This window comes from Amblyraja radiata, chromosome 21 (assembly GCF_010909765.2).
Source record: "Amblyraja radiata isolate CabotCenter1 chromosome 21, sAmbRad1.1.pri, whole genome shotgun sequence".
Lineage (NCBI taxonomy): Eukaryota > Metazoa > Chordata > Chondrichthyes > Rajiformes > Rajidae > Amblyraja > Amblyraja radiata.
This window is the reverse complement of record NC_045976.1, coordinates 9858794-9878405: the sequence shown is the minus strand read 5'-3', so window position 1 is coordinate 9878405 and position 19612 is coordinate 9858794. Positions and strand designations below refer to the sequence as shown.

Sequence of the window (19612 nt, the reverse complement as noted above, 5' to 3'; positions counted from 1 at the left end):
GCAGGTAAGGGCCAGTGGTGGCGGTGGCAGGCACAGCCTGGAAGCGGCTGAAGAAGCTGTCGGAGGCGGCGGGGGAGGCGGTGAAGGCTGGGGGTGGCAGTGAAGGTCGATAAGTCCGCTATCCGAAATCTGTTATAAAGATGTCCGCAGTAACGAGGGTTTACTTCACTGACACATCTCACTGCAACAATTTGCAATGGGAACTTGCAGAGAGCATCCTATGTGGATTTGAGCACATCTTCCGTTCTAAACAGAACAGCTCCCAGCGTTAATCTCCAGCTAAGTACCACTCTACCTCCACTGATGGTTAGTGGGTGTAATGTCCCAAGAAAGGCACAGGGGCTACAAAATCTAAACCAACAGCTCAACGGTGACCAATAACAGGTTTGGGAAATACTGACGAATTGCCTATAACAATAGGTGTAAGGATGTAGAACATAGAACAGTACAGCACAAGAACAGGCCTTTCAGCCCACGTCCATGCCGAACATGATACCATGACCAACTCCTATATGCCCCAACATAATCCATATCACTCCATTTCCTGTATATACATAAGTCTCTTGAGTGTAATTATCGTAGACCTTAAACTCATAAATTCATAAGATAGCAGAAAATTCTGTTGCACAATGAAAGATGTCATCACTCAAATGGCGCGCAAATTCAAGGCATTGGCTAGTATTCCCTCAGTAATAAACATTAATATTACTGATATTAATATTATAGATATTCATATCTGTAGTGCAACACAAAGTGCCGGAAATACTCAGTGGCCCAGGCAGCATCTGTGGAAAGATGAGGCGACATTTTGGATCGAGACCCTTCTTCAGACTGATTATAGTGGTGGGAGAAAGCTGGAAGATAGGTGGGGATGAGACAAAGCCTGATAAGTGATAGATGAAAGATAGACACAAAATGCTGGTGTAACTCAGCGGGACAGGCAGCATTCTGGAGAAACGGAATGGGTGACGCTTCGGGTCGAGACCCTTCTTCAGACTGAAAGCCACGGAAAGGAAAACAGGAGATATAGACGATTATGTAGAGATAAAGATCAATGAATTAAAGATATGCAAAAAAGTAATGATGATAATGGAAACAGGACTTTGTTAGCTGTTGGGTGAAAACGAGAAGCTGGCGTGACTTGGGTGCGGAAGGGATGGAGAGAGAGGGAATGCCGGGGTTACTTGAAGTTAGTGAAATCAATATTCATACCAGGGGGCTGTAAGATGCCCAAGTGAAATATGAAATGCTGTTCCTCCAATTTGTGATTTGCCTCACTCTGACAATGGAGGGGGCCTAGGATAGAAAGGTCAGTGTGAGAATGGGAAGGAGACGCGTTTCGCAAACGGGATATCAGGTAGGTTCAGGGATATCAGGTGTTCAGCTAAACGCCTGTCCAGTCTACGCTTGGTCTCGCAGATATATGTCCACATCTTGAACAACGGATAAAGTAGATGAGGTTGGAGGATGTGCAAGTGAACCTCTGCCTAACCTGAAAGTACTGTTGGGGTCTCTGGAGGGAGTCGAGGGAGGAGGTATAGGGACAGGTGTTGCATCGTCTACGGTTGCAGTCCATTCGGGGACTTTAACCGGACTAACATCGTGGTGCCCGTGGTCTCTGTTTAGAGACAGTTTTGGGAACTCAAAGCCGCGGAGAGTGAACCATCCCGACGAGGCAGTTTCGATCACCCCGACGCAAAGGCTGCAGATCGCCGGCTACGAGAGCTTTGATGGCCCCGACTGCGGATGGTTCGACAGCCCCGACCACGGGAGAATATAGAGGGAGAAGATTGGAGTTTATTACCTTCCATCACAGTGAGGAATGTGGTGGATGTTTATGTTAACTTTTATTTTATGCGGCTGTGTGTCTTATTGCTTTTCACTTAGTATGGCTGTATGGTAACTCAAATTACACTGTACCTTAATTAGTACATGTGATAATAAACTGACCTTGAAACCTATATCTCTCGTTTCCCTTTCCCGTGACTTTCAGTCTGAAGAAGGGTCTTGACCTGAAACGTCACCCATTCCTTCTCTCCAGAGATGCTGCCTGTCCAGCTGAGTTACTCCAGATTTTTGAGTCTATCTTTGGTTTAAACCAGCATCTGCATTTCATTCCGACACACGTGATAGGTGGATACAGGTGGATTGGCAACTAGCAGGACAAAGACTAGAGTTGATAAGGGTGTTGAATAAGGAGAGAAGAAAAGTAAAATGTAAAGCCGGAGGGAGGGATGGCGGGGGAGGGGGAAACAGGAAAATGTTTAACAGGAAAAGGATTAACCAGCGTCTGCAGTTCATTGTTTCTACATTTTTAGCAATCTTTTTCATTTCACCAAACCTGTATTTTGTTCAAACTCCAGTCCTTATGAACTTTACTCTTCACAGAGGGCTCCATGTTGGAATGGTAACAGCCAGCCCCAATGCCAAGTTGTTCGAGGCTCATGGTAACCTGCTCGGTATCTTTCTGGGAAAAACAGTAGATGATTCCTTGTGGGAGGGAAGCAGATATCAGATTAAAATAACAATTCAAACTGCAGTACACACAAGTCAGAATGTAGCTTGGAGCAATATTAAATGCAGTGGCACAAAGAGCTACAAAAAATAAAGGAGTATATTATAACCTGGGCAATCTATCCAAAGGCAGATAAGATAAAACTCTGGTAACACTTGGTTGTGCCGGATTGGCAGTTTCTACAGACTATTGGTGGTCATTCTTTTTAATAAAGCGGCATTTACAGCACCAAAGACCCCGGTTCGATCCTGACTACGTGTGCTGTCTGTACGGAGTTTGTACGTTCTCCCTATGACCGTGTGGGGTTTCCTCTGGGTGCTCCGGTTTCCTCCCGCATCCCAAAGACGTGCAGGGTTGTCGGCTAATTTGCTTCGGTAAAGATTGTAAATTGTCCCTAGTGTGTGGGAAAGTGCTAGTGTATGAGATGATCGCTGGTCAGCACAGACTCTGTGGGCTGAAGGTCCTGTCGCTGCGATGTAAATCTAAACTAAACTAGACACTTTTTTAATTCACTTTCTTTCACGGGTTATGTAGTTCTCTCAGTATTATTTTGAGTGATGCAGATGAGTTCAACCGGGTGCGCAGGATCTGACACTCTGGTGCGTTTAATGGGAGAATGGGAACCAGGACCCTGGTGGGTTTAAAGGGAGAGTGGGAGAGTGGGAAAATGGGACTCTGGAGGGGTTAAATGGGAGCATGGGAACCAAGTCTCTGATGAGTTTAAAAGAACATGGGAACATGGGTGGGTCTAAAGAGAATATGGGGACCAGGGACTCTGATGGGTTTAAAGATAGTGGGAAACGTGACAGGTGGGTTTAAAGGGAGCGTGGGCCCAATATTTAAACAAGCACCTGATTTCCCTTTGTAACGCGAGTTGATGACTCTGACCATATCTTCAATGCATGATTCAAAACGAGCTGGTTTCTGTCGGATCTGTGAAGTATAAAAAAATGTTTTAATTGTATACGCTAGGGTTAGGTTTAGATTTATTATTGTCACATATACTGTACACCTTTGTTTTGCATGCTATCCAATTAAATCAGTTAATACAATACATTAATGCAAATACTAAGGGAACAGGTAGGGCAAAGGGGAAGATACAGAGTGCAGAATATAGTTCTCAGCTTTGTAGCGCATCAGTTCCATAGATAAAGTCCAATGTTCTCAATGGGATAGAGGTGAATCGGACAGTATCCTAGTTTATCACAAGTCTGATAACAGAGGGGAAGAAGCTGTTTTTGAGTCTAGTGATATGCATTGTATTTCCTGTTTGACTGGAGCAAAGAGAAGGAGGAATGACTGGGTGGGACAGGTCTGGTTATGTTGGCTGCATTCCCCAGGGAGCGTGAAGTGTAGATGGAGTCAATGAGATGCAGATCCACACCTGAATTTCTTTAACTGACAAATCAGGCCAGAATATTCTGCGGTTACTCAAAGGTACAGTGACGTTTGCTTCATGACAGCAGATTCCTCCAAATGCTTGGCATCCGTAAGCCAACATTCATCCTTTCCGTAAACATAAACAAAATACTCTTTCCCTCAACCCCATTCTCCTGCCTTCTCTCCGTAACCATTGACGCCCTTACTAATCTAGGACCGGTCAATCTCCGCCTTAAAAATACCCAATGACTTGGCCTCCACTGCCGTCTCTCAATGAATCCCAGAGATTCACCACCCTGCGGCTAAAGAAAATCCTCCTTATCTCCTTTCTAAAGGTACGTCCTTTATTCTGAGGCTGTGCCCTCTGGCCCTAGACTCTGGTCATGTGAGAACTACAAATAACACAAGGGGCTGTCCGAGGCACAACATCTCGGAGCGTTCCCAGTACCTCGTAGAACAGATTGGGTCTGTCGAAGGAAGCTGTAAAGGTGATGCCTTTTTGAACACACAGGATTTTCTTCACATCCTCCAGGATATCGTTTGTTGCTGTTGCTGTCAGTCCGATCAGCGGGGCATTTGGGAACTGACGTTTCAGGATACCGAGGCTCTTGTAGTCTGGAGAAAAAGGAGGAAAGAGTTTACTAGTATTATATCACCTCATCTTCAGTTCCTTCGGCAAACTTTTTGCAGCAGCATAGAATTAAGTCAGACGTAGACACAGCATTGATTGTTTGACTGCCTTGACCTGCTGAGTTACTCCAGTGTGTAAGAAGTGACTGCAGATGCTGGTTTACATCGAAGATAGACACAAAATGCTGGAGTAACTCAGCAGGTCAGGCAGCATCTCTGGGGAGAAGGAATAGGTGACGTCTCGAGTCGAAACCCTTCATCAGATCCTTCTTGCATACTGTTCCATCTTACACACTGGAGTAACTCAGCAGGCCAAGGCAGTCAAACAATTCGACAATTCTGCGCAAACATTCTCAATTACGAACAATTTCAGATTATGGAAAGAAAATTGGGAAGTGTTGAATGAATGCAATGTGTTATAGGATGCTTCCACCACCATGATGATGTTAGGATCATCTCCTTTAAATCATAATTTGCAGAAAGTAAATCTGTTATCTTTTCCAATAACACCACCAATCACAAAATAATAAAGGGCGGCACAGTGGTGCAGCTGGTAGAGCTGCTGCCTCACAGCGTCAGGGATTCAGGTTTGATCCTAACCTCGAGCGCTGTCTGTGTGCAGTTTGCACGTTTTCTCTGTGACTGTGTGGGTTTCCTCTGCTTGCTACAGTTTCCTCCCACATCCCAAAGAGGTGCGGGTTTGTAGGTTAGCTGGCCTCTGTAAAATTGTCCCTAGTGTGTAGGGAGTGGATGAGAAAGTGGGATAATGCAGAACTAGTGTGAACGGGTGAGCAGTCTGAAGAAGGGTTCTGACCCAAAATGTCACCTATTCCTTTTCTTCAGAGATGCTGCCTGACCAGCTTAATTACTCCAGCATTTTGTGTCTATCTTCTGTAAACGGGTGATCGATAGTTGGCGTGGACCCGGTGGGCTGACGGGCCTGTTTCAATGCTATTTCTCTAAACGGAACTAAACTGGCGTGATCGGATGATCGATGGTCAGCATGGACTCCATCGGGCGAAAGGCTGGTTTTCATGCTGTATCCTTAAACTAAACTAGTATGAACGGGTAATGGAAGGTCGGTGACAACACGGTGGGCCAAAGGGCCTATTTCCATGCTGTAACTCCAAACTAAATGAAACTAAATCGCCCTGGTCCTCCCCAGTCAGATGGACTCCATCAAAGGATACACAAACCAGAACTGGAATTATTTGACATTGCTCTATCAGATTAACTTTATCTCTGTTACTCACCAGGCCTGAAATCATGGCCCCACTGACTGCAGCAATGGACTTCATCCACGGCAATACGGGTCAGGCAACCCGCCTGGTAGGCCTTCTCCAGCTTGGACATGAAGACCTTACTCTTGGCAATCTTCTCTGGGGTAACGTACAGAAGCTTCAGCTTGGAGGACTTGTTGAGCATCTCGTCATGAACCCACTTCACATGTTCCTGTCGAAGGAAGAACCGGTGAACTTTTTTTTAAGGTGAAGGGGGAAAGATTTTCAAGAAACCTGAGGGGTAACCTTTTTTTACACAAAGGGCGGTGAGTGTATGGAACAAGCTGCCGGAGGAGGTAGTTGAGGCAGCTACTATTGCAACATTTAAGGAACATTTGATCAAGAACATGGATAGGATAGGTTTAGAGGGATATGGGCCTAACGCAAGCAGGTGGTTACATAAATGCACCCCTCTCTTACCTTTGTGCTGGTGGAGTTCAACATGGTGGACGGGATGTTCAGTTGTTCAAGAACCATTAGTTGATCCTCCATCAATGAGATCAATGGACAGATGACCAAAGTGAATCCTAATCAAACAAATAAGGTGTTATTTCCCACCAGGTAATTTTTAAATATATACTAGACCAAGTGGGACCCATTGGGCCCGATCCCCGAATGCGAGGGGGGGGCGGTGGGGGTTGGGGGGGATTGGGTGTGGGGTTGGGGGGTGGCCGATGAGAGTTCCCCCCTCCTCTCCAATCGGCCCTCCCCACTTCCTGCCTTGTGCCCAAACACCAGGATCGAGGGACCAGAATGCAACCAGAACTTGATGAGCAGCCCCTTCAGATATTGGTCGAGGGGCAGCAACCTCGCTACCATTGGCACAATAACTTCACAATGGGACGTTGCCAATGGTAGCGAGGTTGCTGCCCCTCGACCAATATCTGAAGGGGCTGCTTAGGAGCCAGCTTAGGAGCCCATTGTGATTGGTGCACGGTGAGAGGCATTGTGACATCATCACTGTGAGAAGGCTGGAAGCTGTCTGTGAGAAGGCGGTTTTGGCTGTATTTAAAATGTCAATGATTAATAACTTCGGAAATATAGGTAGAAATGTGACGGGAAGATGTTTATCGCCACCAGGGGACAAATGTGAGTAGGATGTGTGAAAATGGGAAGGCTGTGGCCTAGCGTTTGGAAGAAGATAGGAATTAACCAGATTGGCACAAATACACACAAACAAGACGAAGACTTTTAGTTATATAAAGATATTTATCCACAACACTTTGTAATCAATGGGCAAGGTTTAGGAACCAACAATCCCAACAATCAATAGCCTATTAAATGCTACGAACTCCAATTAAAAGCTGCTTTGATTGCATTAGGGACTTTGGGGGTTTTTTTTGCACAAAATGTTGCTTTTTTTATATATTAAACCCTTTTTTAGTTTTAGAGGCACAACATGGAAACATGCCGTTTGGCCCACCACATTCATGCCAACCATTGATCAACTATTCACACTAGGTCCATGTTATCCCACTTTCCCTACACATTAAGGGGAATTTATAGAGGCAAATTAACCTACATATCCACACATCTTTAGGATGTGGTAGGAAACTGGAGCACCCGGAAGAAACCCAAGCAGTCACAGGAAGAATGTGCAAACTCCACACAGACAGCAGCCGAGGCCAGGATCGAACCTGGTTCTCTGGTGCTGAGAGGCAGCGGCTCTACCAGCTGCACGTCTCTTTTTTTAAATTGCGAGTTTATTATATTATTATTGAGTGCTGTGTTTACAAACTGTTGTGCTGCATCAAGTAAGAATCTCTTTGTTTTGTTGCAGGGGCGGCACAGTGCCACAACGGTGGAGCTGTTACCTAACAGCGCCAGAGACCCGGTTCGATCTTGGCCACGGGTGCTGTCTGTAGTGGCGATGGTGTTTAACGCTACTGCTTACATAGTGGAGAAGCATGATGGGGGAAATGACCAACATTGGGAACCTAAGGATGTTAGTGAGGCAATGAATAGATTTATCACGCCACTTCTGTTTTCAGCCAATTTTGTGATTATATTTTGAGAGGACTAGAATTGGCACGATACAAATGATGTAATCTTAGCTTAGTTTAATTTAGTTTAGCTGAGAGATAGAAACAGGCCCTTCGGCCCACGCCCGACCATTAGTACGAAGGTGGTACTAAGGACCATAGAACCTATTCACATTAATTCTATGTTATCCCACTTTCCCATCCACTCCCCTACACACTAGGTTTAGCCTACAAACCCGCACGTCTTTGTGATGTAGGAGAAAACCAGAGCACCCGGAGGAAACCCACGTGGTCACAGGGAGAGCATGAAAACTCCATACAGACAGCACCAGAGGTCAGGATCGAACTTGGGTCTTGCACCCAAAAGAATGGGATATCCATTTTCTGAGTAAAAGCGCAGTAAATTACTGAACGTACCGGGGGAGCAGACAGCTGGCAGCTCGTAGCATAAGCTCTTCCCGCCGCCGGTGGGCATTATGAGGAACAGATCCTTCGCTGCCATGGTAACGTTGATGGCCTGGAGCTGCAGAGGTCGGAACGACTGCAGGTCAAAGACATTTTTCAGAGTCTCGTCAACTTTCTGGGACCATGGAAAATCTAGCCAGCACCACAACAAAAGAGATATAACAGTGGATGAGTACATTTTCCAAATGAACTGAAATGGAATACTTTATTGTCACATGTGACTAGACACAGTGAAATTCTTTACTTGTATACCCAATATATACAAGTTGCAGCCACCTACAGCGCTGACAAAGTTACAAAGTACGCCCGCTCCTCCTTTTGTTATCACCCCGCCCCCCATACCCCAGCAGTAACTGTCTAATACACACACACACATGCATGCACACTCACACAGTGAAAGCTTTGATGACACTACCCCACGAATAGTAAAGCTCTGATAAGCCGCCTTCTGATTATTTGGAAACCCTGATAGAACTCACTGGGAGATGCTCCCGTACACCCTTTAAACATACCAGGTTACCATTTTCTGTGCTCCCTTTATACCCTCAGTTCCTGTGCTCTCTTCATGCACACGTTGTCCCCATTTTCTGGGCTCTCTTTAAACATACCCGGACTGCATTCCCACCTCTCCCATTAAACACACCAGCACTGCGTTCCGCCAGTTCCGTTGTACACGTTGGGACCGCGTTCCTGCACTTCCTTTAAACACTCCTGGGCCACATTTCCCACACTTCCTGTAAATACACCAGAACATGTACCCTGCACACTCTTTAAACACCCCCACAGTCGTGTTTCCTGTGCACTACACATATCCTCAATAAGGATTGTATTATAGTCATTTGAAAATGTAATGTCTTAGATAATTTGGTGATTTTGTGTAATGGTGGTGGTACCAAGGTTTTCGTTTGTAAATATTATTTTGTATCGTAATAGAATAAATTATATTTCATTTTTTTTAAACACTCCACAGTCGTGTTTCCCCCTCTACCTTTAAACGTTCCGGGATCATATTTCCTGCACTCCCTTTAAACACACTAGGACCCCGTTTCCCGTGCTACCTACAACAGGACTTCTAGAAATCTGGAATAAAAACCAAAAATGCTGGTGATAGGTCAGGCAGCATGCGTGGAGAGAGAATAAGCTTCATGACAAGGACCCTTCACGTGAGCGATCATTGCTGTAATATTAAAGGATTCCTTCTCTGCAGATGCTGAATGCCCTGTTGAGTGTTTAATTCATTGATGCTAACCTCGAAGATGCTATTCAAAAATGCAGATATACTTCAACTTCCTTCATTAAAATCACAATTGATTGAAGGGAAGGGTTGGATATCCCTCGGGTTATGTAAAACACCGTTATTCATTCAAGACTTTGCTTCCTGGCTTAATTCAAGAGTGGGTCTGCTGAGCAAAGATCCTATAGCAAGCAAGATAGATCACTCGACGAAAAAGACGTAGTATGGTCATGGGCAGATTCATGGGTAATTTTCGGCCCCATTTCCGTAACCGGCTTCCGTCTCCGCACCAAAGATACTAATGCGGAGACGGAAGCCGGTTAGGGAAGCCGATTACGGAAGCATCCTCTTAAAAATAAAAGTTATTTGGGAAAAATCTTCTCCTTATTTTCAGAATTATAATTTATTAACACAAACTGTCCCCCCGCAACGCTGATTACACCGCGAGTCAGGTCGGGTTACTGAAATGGATGAAAAAAAGGCCCCCGTACTACACGTCAGCCATTGCATTTTGAAGGAGTGGTCTATCTTGCTTGCTATAGGATCTTTGCTGCTGAGAGTTCACCATACCTTTCTTATCCCAGTCCTCTGGAGATGTGCCTGGTGCTTTACTCGAACTGGCATCACCATCCCCCGTCAGCTTCTTGATCTTTCTGTTCAGTCGCTGCTTCCTCTCCTGTAGAGCCTGCTGTCTTTCCAGTAGTTCCTGTATCTGGAGCTCCAAGGCCTTCATCTCATTGTCAATCAGCACCAATTCTTCTTCCATGTCTACATACAAAGCAATTTGCAAACCAAACATTACTCCATCATTTGCAATGTAACATAATCTGGTAGAACTACTATAAACAAGGAAATGCAGATGCTGGTTAATACACAAAAGGACACAAATTGCCAAGAACATGGATAGGTAATGTTTCAGGGTCGGGACTGTTCTTCCGACTTGAAAAACTCTGAAGTAGGGTCCAGATCAAAAATGTCACCTATCCATGTTCTCCAGAGATGCTGCCTGACCTGCTGAGTTACTGCAGCACTTAATGTCCTTTTATGGTAGAGATGCTGCTTCACAGCACAAGAAACCCAGGTTTGATCCTGACCTTGGGTCCTGTCTGTGTGGAGTTTGCACGCTCTCCCTGTGACCAGGTGTGTTTCCTCCGGGTACTCCGGTTTCCTCCCACATCCCAAAGATATGCAGATATGCAGGCAAATTGGTCTCTGTAAAATTGCCCCGGGTGTGTAGGGAGCAGATGTGAAAGTGGGATAACATAGAACTAGTGTGAATGGGTGACGGATGGTCGGCATGTAGTCGGCGGGCCAAAATAATTGTTTCCATGCTGTATCTCTAAAGATGAAGACGCTGTTGAAAGTGGATGCTGGAGGGTGCCAGTTGGATCTGAGGTAGAAGGGGATGCTCCCAGCTGTGCGGGTCGCCTGGACAGAGGCCGCAGCCAGAGAGGATGCTGGTGATGACACAAGAAATACGGATACAGCATTGGTTTCATAGAAGGAAGCAGAGGGTGTTGGTGGAAGGTTGTTCTCCAGACTGGAGGCTGGTGACTATTGGTGTGCTTCAGGGATCGATGCTGGGTCTGTTGCTGTTTGTGGATTTTATTAACGATTTGGATGAGAATGTACAAGGCATGATTAATAAGTTTGTAGATGACACTAAAGTGGGTGGTATTGAAGACAGCGAAGATGACCATCAAAGATTACAGCAGGATCTTGATCAGCTGCGCATGTGGGTTAAGGAATGGTTAATGGAGTTTATTGCAGAAAAGTGCGAGGTTTGCCTTTGGGAAGTCAAACCAAGGCTGGACCTTCACAGTCAATGGTAGGGGCATGGGGATTGTTGCAGAGCAGAGGCATCTGGGAGTACAGGTACATGGTTCCCTGGAAGTGGCATCACAGGTAGATAGGGTGGTTAAAAAAAAGGCTGTTGGTGTATTGGCCATCTTCAGGGTATGGAGTATAGAAGTTGCGACGGACTCTTACAGTTGTACAAGAGGTTGATGATGTTGCATTTGAAGTATTGTGTTCAGTTTTGGCCAGCTGAGTTTGGAAAAATCATTAAGCTGGAAAGAGTGCAAAGAGGATTTACGAGGATGTTGCCAAAACTCAGGGGGCCTGAGCTACAGGGAGAGGTTGGGCAAGCTCAGACGTTATGTATTGGAGTGCAGGAGGCTGAGGGGTGATATTATGGATGTGAATAAAATCATGAGGGGAATGGATATGGTCAATGCAGAGTCTTTTTCCCAGGATAGGGGAAATCAGAGGACATAGGTTTGTGAGAGGGTCAAGATTTAATAGGAACCCAAGTGACAAATATTTTAATCAGAGAGTTGTAGGTGTATGGAATGAGCTGTCAGAGGAGGTCATTCAGGCAGGTACTGTAACAAGACTTAAAGAAACTTGGACACTTAAAGAAACTTGGATAGGAAAGGTTTAGAGGGATATGAGCCAAAGGCAGGGAAACAGGACTAGCTTAGATGGGGCGTCTTGGTCAGCATGGACGAGTTGGGCCGAAGCGCCAGTTTCTGTGCTGTGTCATTCTATGACACGGCAGATGCTGGAATCTTGAGCAAAACGCAACACGTTGGAGGAACTCAGTGGGTCAGACAGCATGTGTGGAGGGAATGGACCTGTGGCTTTTCAGGTCGGGATCCTTCGTCAGAATTACAGAGCGTGAAGAAGGGACAAGGATGGTGATGGAGGTGGTGATGGTGAGAAATCTTGGTTAACTCGCTCGTACCCGAGGAGCAAGTTTGGGGAGAATTGGCCAGTGGAAGTGGTCCCTTTTACTTTGTGAGGAAAAAATTGTGAACACGAGAACTCTCCATAAAATCTAACCCAAAATAGGAAGCCAGCAACAACCCAAAGACCACAGACGCTGTAATCGTGTACCAAAATAAAGCTCCTGCCAACACTGTCACACCACAGCGTGCTTGACTCACCTGAAATGTCAGCCATTCATGAAACCGAGTCACAATCACCACTCAGAATACAGACACACCTTCGCTTCCTGCAAAGCAATATTTCACCATGTCAACACAGAACATAGATAGGTACAGCACGGGATCAGGCCATTCGGCCCACAATTCCCGTGCCAAGCTTGGGGTCAAGATGAACTAATCATATCTGCCTGCATATCATCCATATTCCTCCATATCCATGTGCCTATCTAAAAGCCTCTTAAAAACCACTATCGCATCTGTCTTGACCACCACCCTTTGCTGTGCATTCCAGGCACCCGCCACTCTTACCACACACATCTCCTTTAAACTTTGCCCCTCTCACCTTAAAGTTATGCCCTCCAGTCTTTGATTTTTCCACACTGGGAAAAAAAGGTTCTGACTGTCTATCCTATCTCTGCCGCTCATAATTTTACATACTTTACATCAGGTCTCCCCTCAACCTCTGACGTTCCAGGGAAATGTCTGGCTGCACATGATCAATATCCCAACATTCCCTGCATATCCATGTGCCTATCCAAAAGCCTCTGAAACGCAACTATCACATCTATCACCAACACCACCTCTGGCGACACGATCCAGGCACTCTTTGTGGAAAAAAACAATTGCCCACAAATCATCTTTAAACTTTGCACATCTCACCTTAAAGATTTCAAATGTGATTTAAAAGTTTTATCGTGTCGTAAAATATACATTTCTGAACACAGATATGGTCATTTTAATAATTACTGAGTGAATACAAATCCATTTTAAAAAGTCTCTATGATACATTTACCATGGCTAGTGTCTGATGCACAATTTCCACATCACTACATACAGTTGACAATGTTGCTGAACACATTACTTAAGAGTCATACAGCGTGGAAACTGGCCCATCGGCCCACACCAACCAACATCTACACTAGTCCTACCTGCCCGCGCTTGGCTCATATCACTTTAAACCTATCCCATCTATGTACCTGTCTAAACGTTTCTTAAACGTTGCGATAGTACCTGCCTCAATAACCTCTTCTGGCAGCTTGTTCCATACACCCACTACCTTTTGTTTAAAAAAAGTTACTCCTCAGGTTCCTAATAAATCTTTCCACCCCTCACCTTAAACCCATGTCCTCTGGTTCTCCATTTCCCTACTCTGGAAAAAGACTCTAGGGATTTATCTGATCTATTCTTCTCGAGATTTTGTACACCTCTATAAGATCACCTCCTCATCCTCCTGCGCCCGCAGCAATAAAGTCCTAGCCTGCTCAACCTCTCACCATAACTCAGGCCCTTGAGTCCTGGCAACATCTTCGTAAATCTTCTTTCCAGCTTGACACCATCTTTCCTATAACATGGTGACCAAAACTGAACACAATACTTCAAATGTAACCTCACCAACGTCTTACATAATTGCAACATGACCACCCAAGTTCTGTACTCATTGCTCGGACTCTGAAGGCCATGGCCAAAGTAGCCAACAACCCCTGGCACTTCACCCATGGACCTCAATTCTACTTGTGTTTGAATGAACGAATAAGTTTATTGGCCAAGTATTCACATACAAGGATTTTGCCTTGGTGCTCCGCCTACAAGTGACAACATGACATACAGTGACAGGAATGGCACATAAAACATTATCGATTAAATCTTTTCCATTTCATCCTAGACACCTTACCATCCAGACTAAATAGGTTATTTTCCAGGTGGCCCATCAAGTCTAATGGGGATAAGTGCTTTGGTCTTGCTAATTCAAGTCAAGTCACATTTATTGTAAAATGCAGGCACAGGGAACTGCAGATGCTGGTTTACAAAAGAAGACACAAAGTGCTGGAGTAACTGCGGGTCAAGCATCATCTCTGGAGAACATGGATAGGGGATGTTTCGGGTTGGGACTTTGCTTCAGACTGATAGTAGTTGGGGGGAGAAAGCTGGAAGAGAGGTGGGTGCGGGGCAAAGACTGGCAAGTGATGGATGGATACAGGAGAAGGAGGGGTGAGAGTGGGTTGAGTGGCAGAAAGGGTAGACAAAGGCGAGAGGTGAAAAGGAGACAAAATAATGTCAGATAAGCAGAGGAAGGCAAAGGGAAGGATATAGGTGGAAAGGGACCATCTCCTAATCAAAGCCCCGCTCATTTTACCCGTTTTGTCTGAAATGCCAGAAGAAGGGGAGACCTGACAAAAGTATGATGAGAGGCATAGATAGACAGTAATCATTGTCCCAAGGAAATATCAAAGACTAGAGGGCATAGCTTGAATGTGAGAGGAGCAAAATTTAAGGAAGATTAACAATTTTAACACAGAGATATAAAAAATGAAATGAAAGACCAGATGCCATTACAGTGAATGGTGCAACAAGCCCAAAGGATCACATTACAATTCTGTTTTTTATTAAATGTATGACTGCAAGGCACTGAAATTTCGTTCAGACCGAAAGGTCTGAATGACAATAAAGGATACTTTGACTTTTTATTTGATCCTAGTTTAGATGAATTCCAGACCGTTTTTTTACGCCACCATTGCCTCCTTCAGTGTAAATCGCCAAGTTCTGTCAGCATGTGCAGCCAAATTAGTAGTGATATCCTATATATGACCTGCACAAGTCAGGGGGATAATACTAATCTGCCAATTATGACTTAGATGGTTCTGACTCATATTGATGGGTGGTTCAACGGAAGGAGCAGAAGAGGAAAGGAGGGAATAGAGATAAAAGATGAACCGACATATTAGATTCAAGTAGGGGGAAGGGAATTGCCACGTTGATTTTTGACAGTTACCATAAAGGAAACTGCACTCATTTAGTTACAAATGTCGTCAATTTCTATTGTGCTACTGACTCAACCTTCCAGCCGGAAAGTTCTCTGCTTTATACATTTGAGAGCTGTTCTGTGGAACCAGCTTGGCTCACCAAGCAACAAAAGGAACTTGAGATCTCGTAGAAATTTTCCGTTTGGAAATGCTTACATCAATCCCAGTTCTAAAGCCAAATTTGGCTGGCCTGCGCTCATTGCGGTAGCTAATACATGAGTCACAGGAGCAAAGGGCATGCTAGCCAAAATCCAAATATATCTAGTCTAGAACTAAAATAAAACGAAATAAAAGTTCAAAAAAACAAAATAAAATAGAACTCAAATAAAACTAAAACTGGACTTAGATCCTGAGAAACAAGGAACTGCAGATGCTGAAATCTTGAACAAAATCCAAAGTGCTGGAGGAACCCGGCTTTTAAATAAGGATAGAAGTGCTGCCTTACAGAGCCATTACTGCCTTACAGCACCATCGTCAGGGTGGATCCTGACTACAGGTGCTGTCTGTATGGAGTTTGTACGTTCTTAGAAACATAGAACATAGAAAATAGGTGCAGGAATAGGCCATTCGGCCCTTCAAGCCTGCACTGCCATTCAATATGATCATGGCTGATCATCCAACTCAGTATCCCATCCCTGCCTTCTCTCCATACCCCCTGATCCCTTTAGCCACAAGGGCCACATCTAACTCCCTCTTAAATATAGCCAATGAACTGGCCTCAACTACCTACTGTGGCAGATAATTCCACAGATTCACCACTCTCTGTGTAGAGAGTGTTCTTCCCCATGACCAGCATGGGGTTTCTCCGGGAGCTACGGTTTCCTCCCACACTGCAAAGGTTTGTAGGTTAATTGGTTTGGTACAATTGTAAATTGACCCTAGTATGTGTAGGATAGTGTAAGTGTGCGAGGATCACTGATTGGCATGGACTTGGTGGGCTTGTTTCTGCACTATGTAGGAAGGAACTGCAGATAATTGTTTAAACCGAAGATAGAGACAAAATGCTGGAGTAACTCAGCGGGACAGGCAGCATCTCTGGTTGAGAAGGAATGGGTGAAGTTTCAGGTCAAGACCCTTCTTCAGACCGTGCTGTATCTCTAAACTAAACTAAAAATAACACGATACTGTGTTAGTAGGACAGCTATGAACGTTAGGAGAATACACACAATATTTCGGATCAATCAGCTGTCATCAGAACAGGCCAGTTAGAAATAGGATTTAAGCCGCAGGGAAAGGACCAAGCTGGAAGAGAATGTGTTCAAGAAGGAACTGCAGATGCTGGAAGATCGAAGTTACACAAAATGCTGGAGAAACTCAGCGGGTGCAGCAGCATCTATGGAGCGAAGGAAATAGGCGACGTTTCGGGCCGAAACCCTTCTTCAGACTGATGGAAGGGATGTTTGTTTTAGTTTCAGAAACCAAGACAGACTGAGTGACACATCTGGTACCTGTTGAAAGAATAGGAGCGGGAGATGAATGTCAGGAAGGAGGAATAAAAGGAATCATGAGTGTTTAATTGCCTGTTTCCAAACGGCATGGATCCAAGACCCTCTTTGTTTAACTTCCTGGCTGCTGCCTGGCCTGCTGATGTCGTCCAGCCCATCAAGACTTAATATTCTAACACACTAACAAGTCACTGGCCCTCCAGCACTTTGGACTGAGAATATGATGGTCCATAGAGGATGAAACATAGAAACATATAGGTGCAGGAGTAGGCCATTCGGCCCTTTGAGCCAGCATCGCCATTCAATATGATCATGGCTGATCATCCAGAATCAGTACCCCGTTCCTGCTTTCTCTCCATATCTCTTGATTCAGTTAGCCCTAAGTGCTCTATCTAACACTCTCTTGAATACATCCAGTGAATTGGCCTCCACTGCCTGGGGCAGAGAATTCCAGAGACGGGGCAGCCACAGGCCCTTCTGTCCATCACGCCTGTTATTCTCGCACACTGACATGTCCCAGGCCCTTCAGCACTTTGATCGGAGGAGACGATGGTCCATAGATGATGGGCTGCGACAGGCCCTTCAGCCCATCAAGCACACTGACATGTCCCTGGCCCTCCAGCACTGGGCCAGAGGGAGGGGGGTGCACAGAAAGTTCCCAGCCACAGCCTCTCCCATCATAGGCGGAAATCGCTTTTGAAACATGGGGGGGGGACACAATTGCCTGGCGGCCCGATGACAAGTGTGCATGACAACTAACAGTTTTATCTCCTCCCATCAAAAGTTTCTTTATATATGTTTTTGTTAGTTTGTGAAAAGTTTGCGTGTGTTGTTTTTTTTCTCTCTCTCTCTCTCTCCTCCAAGGTTAGTTCTTCTGTTTACCTTTATTTGCTTCAGTTTTATTCAGTGCTATTTATCACATTGAAAGATTTAAGCGGGTATCGGATGGTCGTTAAGGGTCCGGATCATGAGCCCGGGCTTCCTAGCGTGCAGGTACAGTCCCTCATTCACGCACGTTATTTTGTCATTTTTATTTTATTACTAAAATTACTAAATAATTATTACTAAAAAAACTTACTGCACACCAGGAAGCCCATGCTCGCGGACCGGAGCCATCAATGACCGTCCGAACGGTCCGATACCCGTTTAAATCTTTCAAAAGCTACAACGTAATAAATAACCCTAAATAAAATTGAAGCAAATAAAGGCAAACAGAAGAACTAACCTTGGAGGAGAGAGAGAGCGAAAACAACGACTTTTCACAAACTAACAAAAACATACATAAACTTTTGATAAGCTAACAAAAATAAACATAAACACACTTTTTTTAAAAATTCATATAGCATCCCTAAATGATGGGTAAAAATTACTAAATAACATGGGTGAATGAGGGGCTATTCCTGCACACCAGCACGACCGCCGGATCCCTTAATGACCCTCCAATACCCGTTTAATTCTTTCCCATCCACCAATACATCCAAAGTTCAGAAAGGGTCTGAAGAAGAGTCAAGACCCCCTCACCCGCTGTGTTCCTCCAGCATTTTTTGTCTGCCTCCGAAGTTCAAATGGTAATTATACCCGCATCAGACAGTTTTAAGAAATTCTCCCATGAATTTTATTCAAAGGAACGCATCAGTAATACTTGAAGGTCAAAACAAAATTATATTTACTGAGGAATGTATATCGATGTATTGACACATCGAAATAACAGGAGCAGTTAACGAGCCATAACAGTGACGTTTTTGTCTCAGAGGAATGAAGTGATAAATGACTCCAATCGTTCTGCAGTACTCATTAAACCCAAGAGCTTTTAAAAAATGTAAAATTCCAAGGCCGTTTTGCTTTTGCTGTAATCTATTCATTGTATTGTATGAGGAATGGATGAGCGTTTATGATGACATTTTCAGAGTCTGAGCCAGCTGACTATGCATGCGGCTGCCGCGACTCCGCAGCGTGCAGTCAGATGGGAATTGATTGTAAAATACATGTTTCACAAAACATGGGGGGGATTGTCCCCCACCTCTCAAAACATGGAGGGGACATGGACCCGCCACACACCCCCCGGGATTTCCGCCCATGCCTCCCATCAATCAGCACCGGGGCCCCCCTCCATCGGTGGAAGTGGGGAGAGGGGGGGTTCGTTCACAGCGGTGTTTGTGAACCGTGGACCGGTGCGGGGGCGGCAGGGCCTACCTGTGCGGCCGGACGCCAGGTCGGGATGGAGACGTCCGTCAGACACCCCGACAACGACAGGACCAACGATCCTAGACGAGACGGGCATCCGGGGGGCGGGGCCATGACGCCACGCGCGCGTCATTCCGCAGGGCGGGGGGGCGGCCCTACATCTGTCACTCACTGGAGGGGACGGTCAACCACGTGGTTGGAATTGAGGGGGCGGGGTAGTGGGGAGGGGCTTCACCCGTCACTCACACGCGGCCGGGCCATCACAACAACAGATTGAAGAAGGCTCTCGACACGGAACGTCACCCATTCCTTCTCTCCAGAGATGCAGCCTGTCCCGCTGAGTTACTCCAGCATTTTGTGTCTATCTCCCGTCAACAGAAACGACGCCCGACAGTCACGTGGGGAGGGGCCGGGGCTTCCACCGACAAGCAGATAGTGAGAGGGGCGGGGGCTCGGGCCGTCAATCACGCATCCACACACTGGCGGGACGGGACGACGTCAGAAAGCCACGTGGGAGCGGGGCGGGGCTTCCGACCGTCAATCAGATCAACGCTGCGCGCAGAATTTGCGGAGGGGGGCGGGGCATCTCCCGTCAAGCGCAACGACGCCGTCAGTTACATGGGGAGGGGCGTGGCCTCGGGGCGGGGCCTATGACCGTCGCTCACAGTCCCGGGAAGGAGGGGCGTGGCCTCGGGCCGTCACTCACAGTTTCGGGGCGGGGCCTCGGGCCGTCACTCACAGTTCCGGG

The 19612-nt window shown here is 45.7% G+C and overlaps 1 protein-coding gene across 4 annotated transcripts in view; it reads right to left on the bottom strand.

The window, feature by feature from the left end:
• The window catches only part of recql (RecQ like helicase), a 47030-nt gene extending 27667 nt beyond the window's left edge, over window positions 1-19363 (bottom strand). For 2 of the 4 annotated variants that reach the window (XM_033039482.1, XM_033039483.1), the window contains exons 1-8: window positions 18874-19012; window positions 10057-10254; window positions 8205-8384; window positions 6226-6332; window positions 5779-5977; window positions 4344-4510; window positions 3367-3448; window positions 2342-2490 (exon numbers count right to left, since the gene is read on the bottom strand). In XM_033039482.1, the coding sequence (XP_032895373.1) occupies window positions 2342-2490; window positions 3367-3448; window positions 4344-4510; window positions 5779-5977; window positions 6226-6332; window positions 8205-8384; window positions 10057-10254; window positions 18874-18997 (1206 nt within the window). In that variant the 5' untranslated portion in view covers window positions 18998-19012. Of the gene's footprint in view, window positions 1-2341; window positions 2491-3366; window positions 3449-4343; window positions 4511-5778; window positions 5978-6225; window positions 6333-8204; window positions 8385-10056; window positions 10255-12434; window positions 12503-18873 lie in introns of all 4 variants that reach the window. The other 2 variants (XM_033039484.1, XM_033039481.1) reach the window with 2 other exon arrangements.
• Between the last annotated feature and the right edge of the window lie 249 nt (window positions 19364-19612).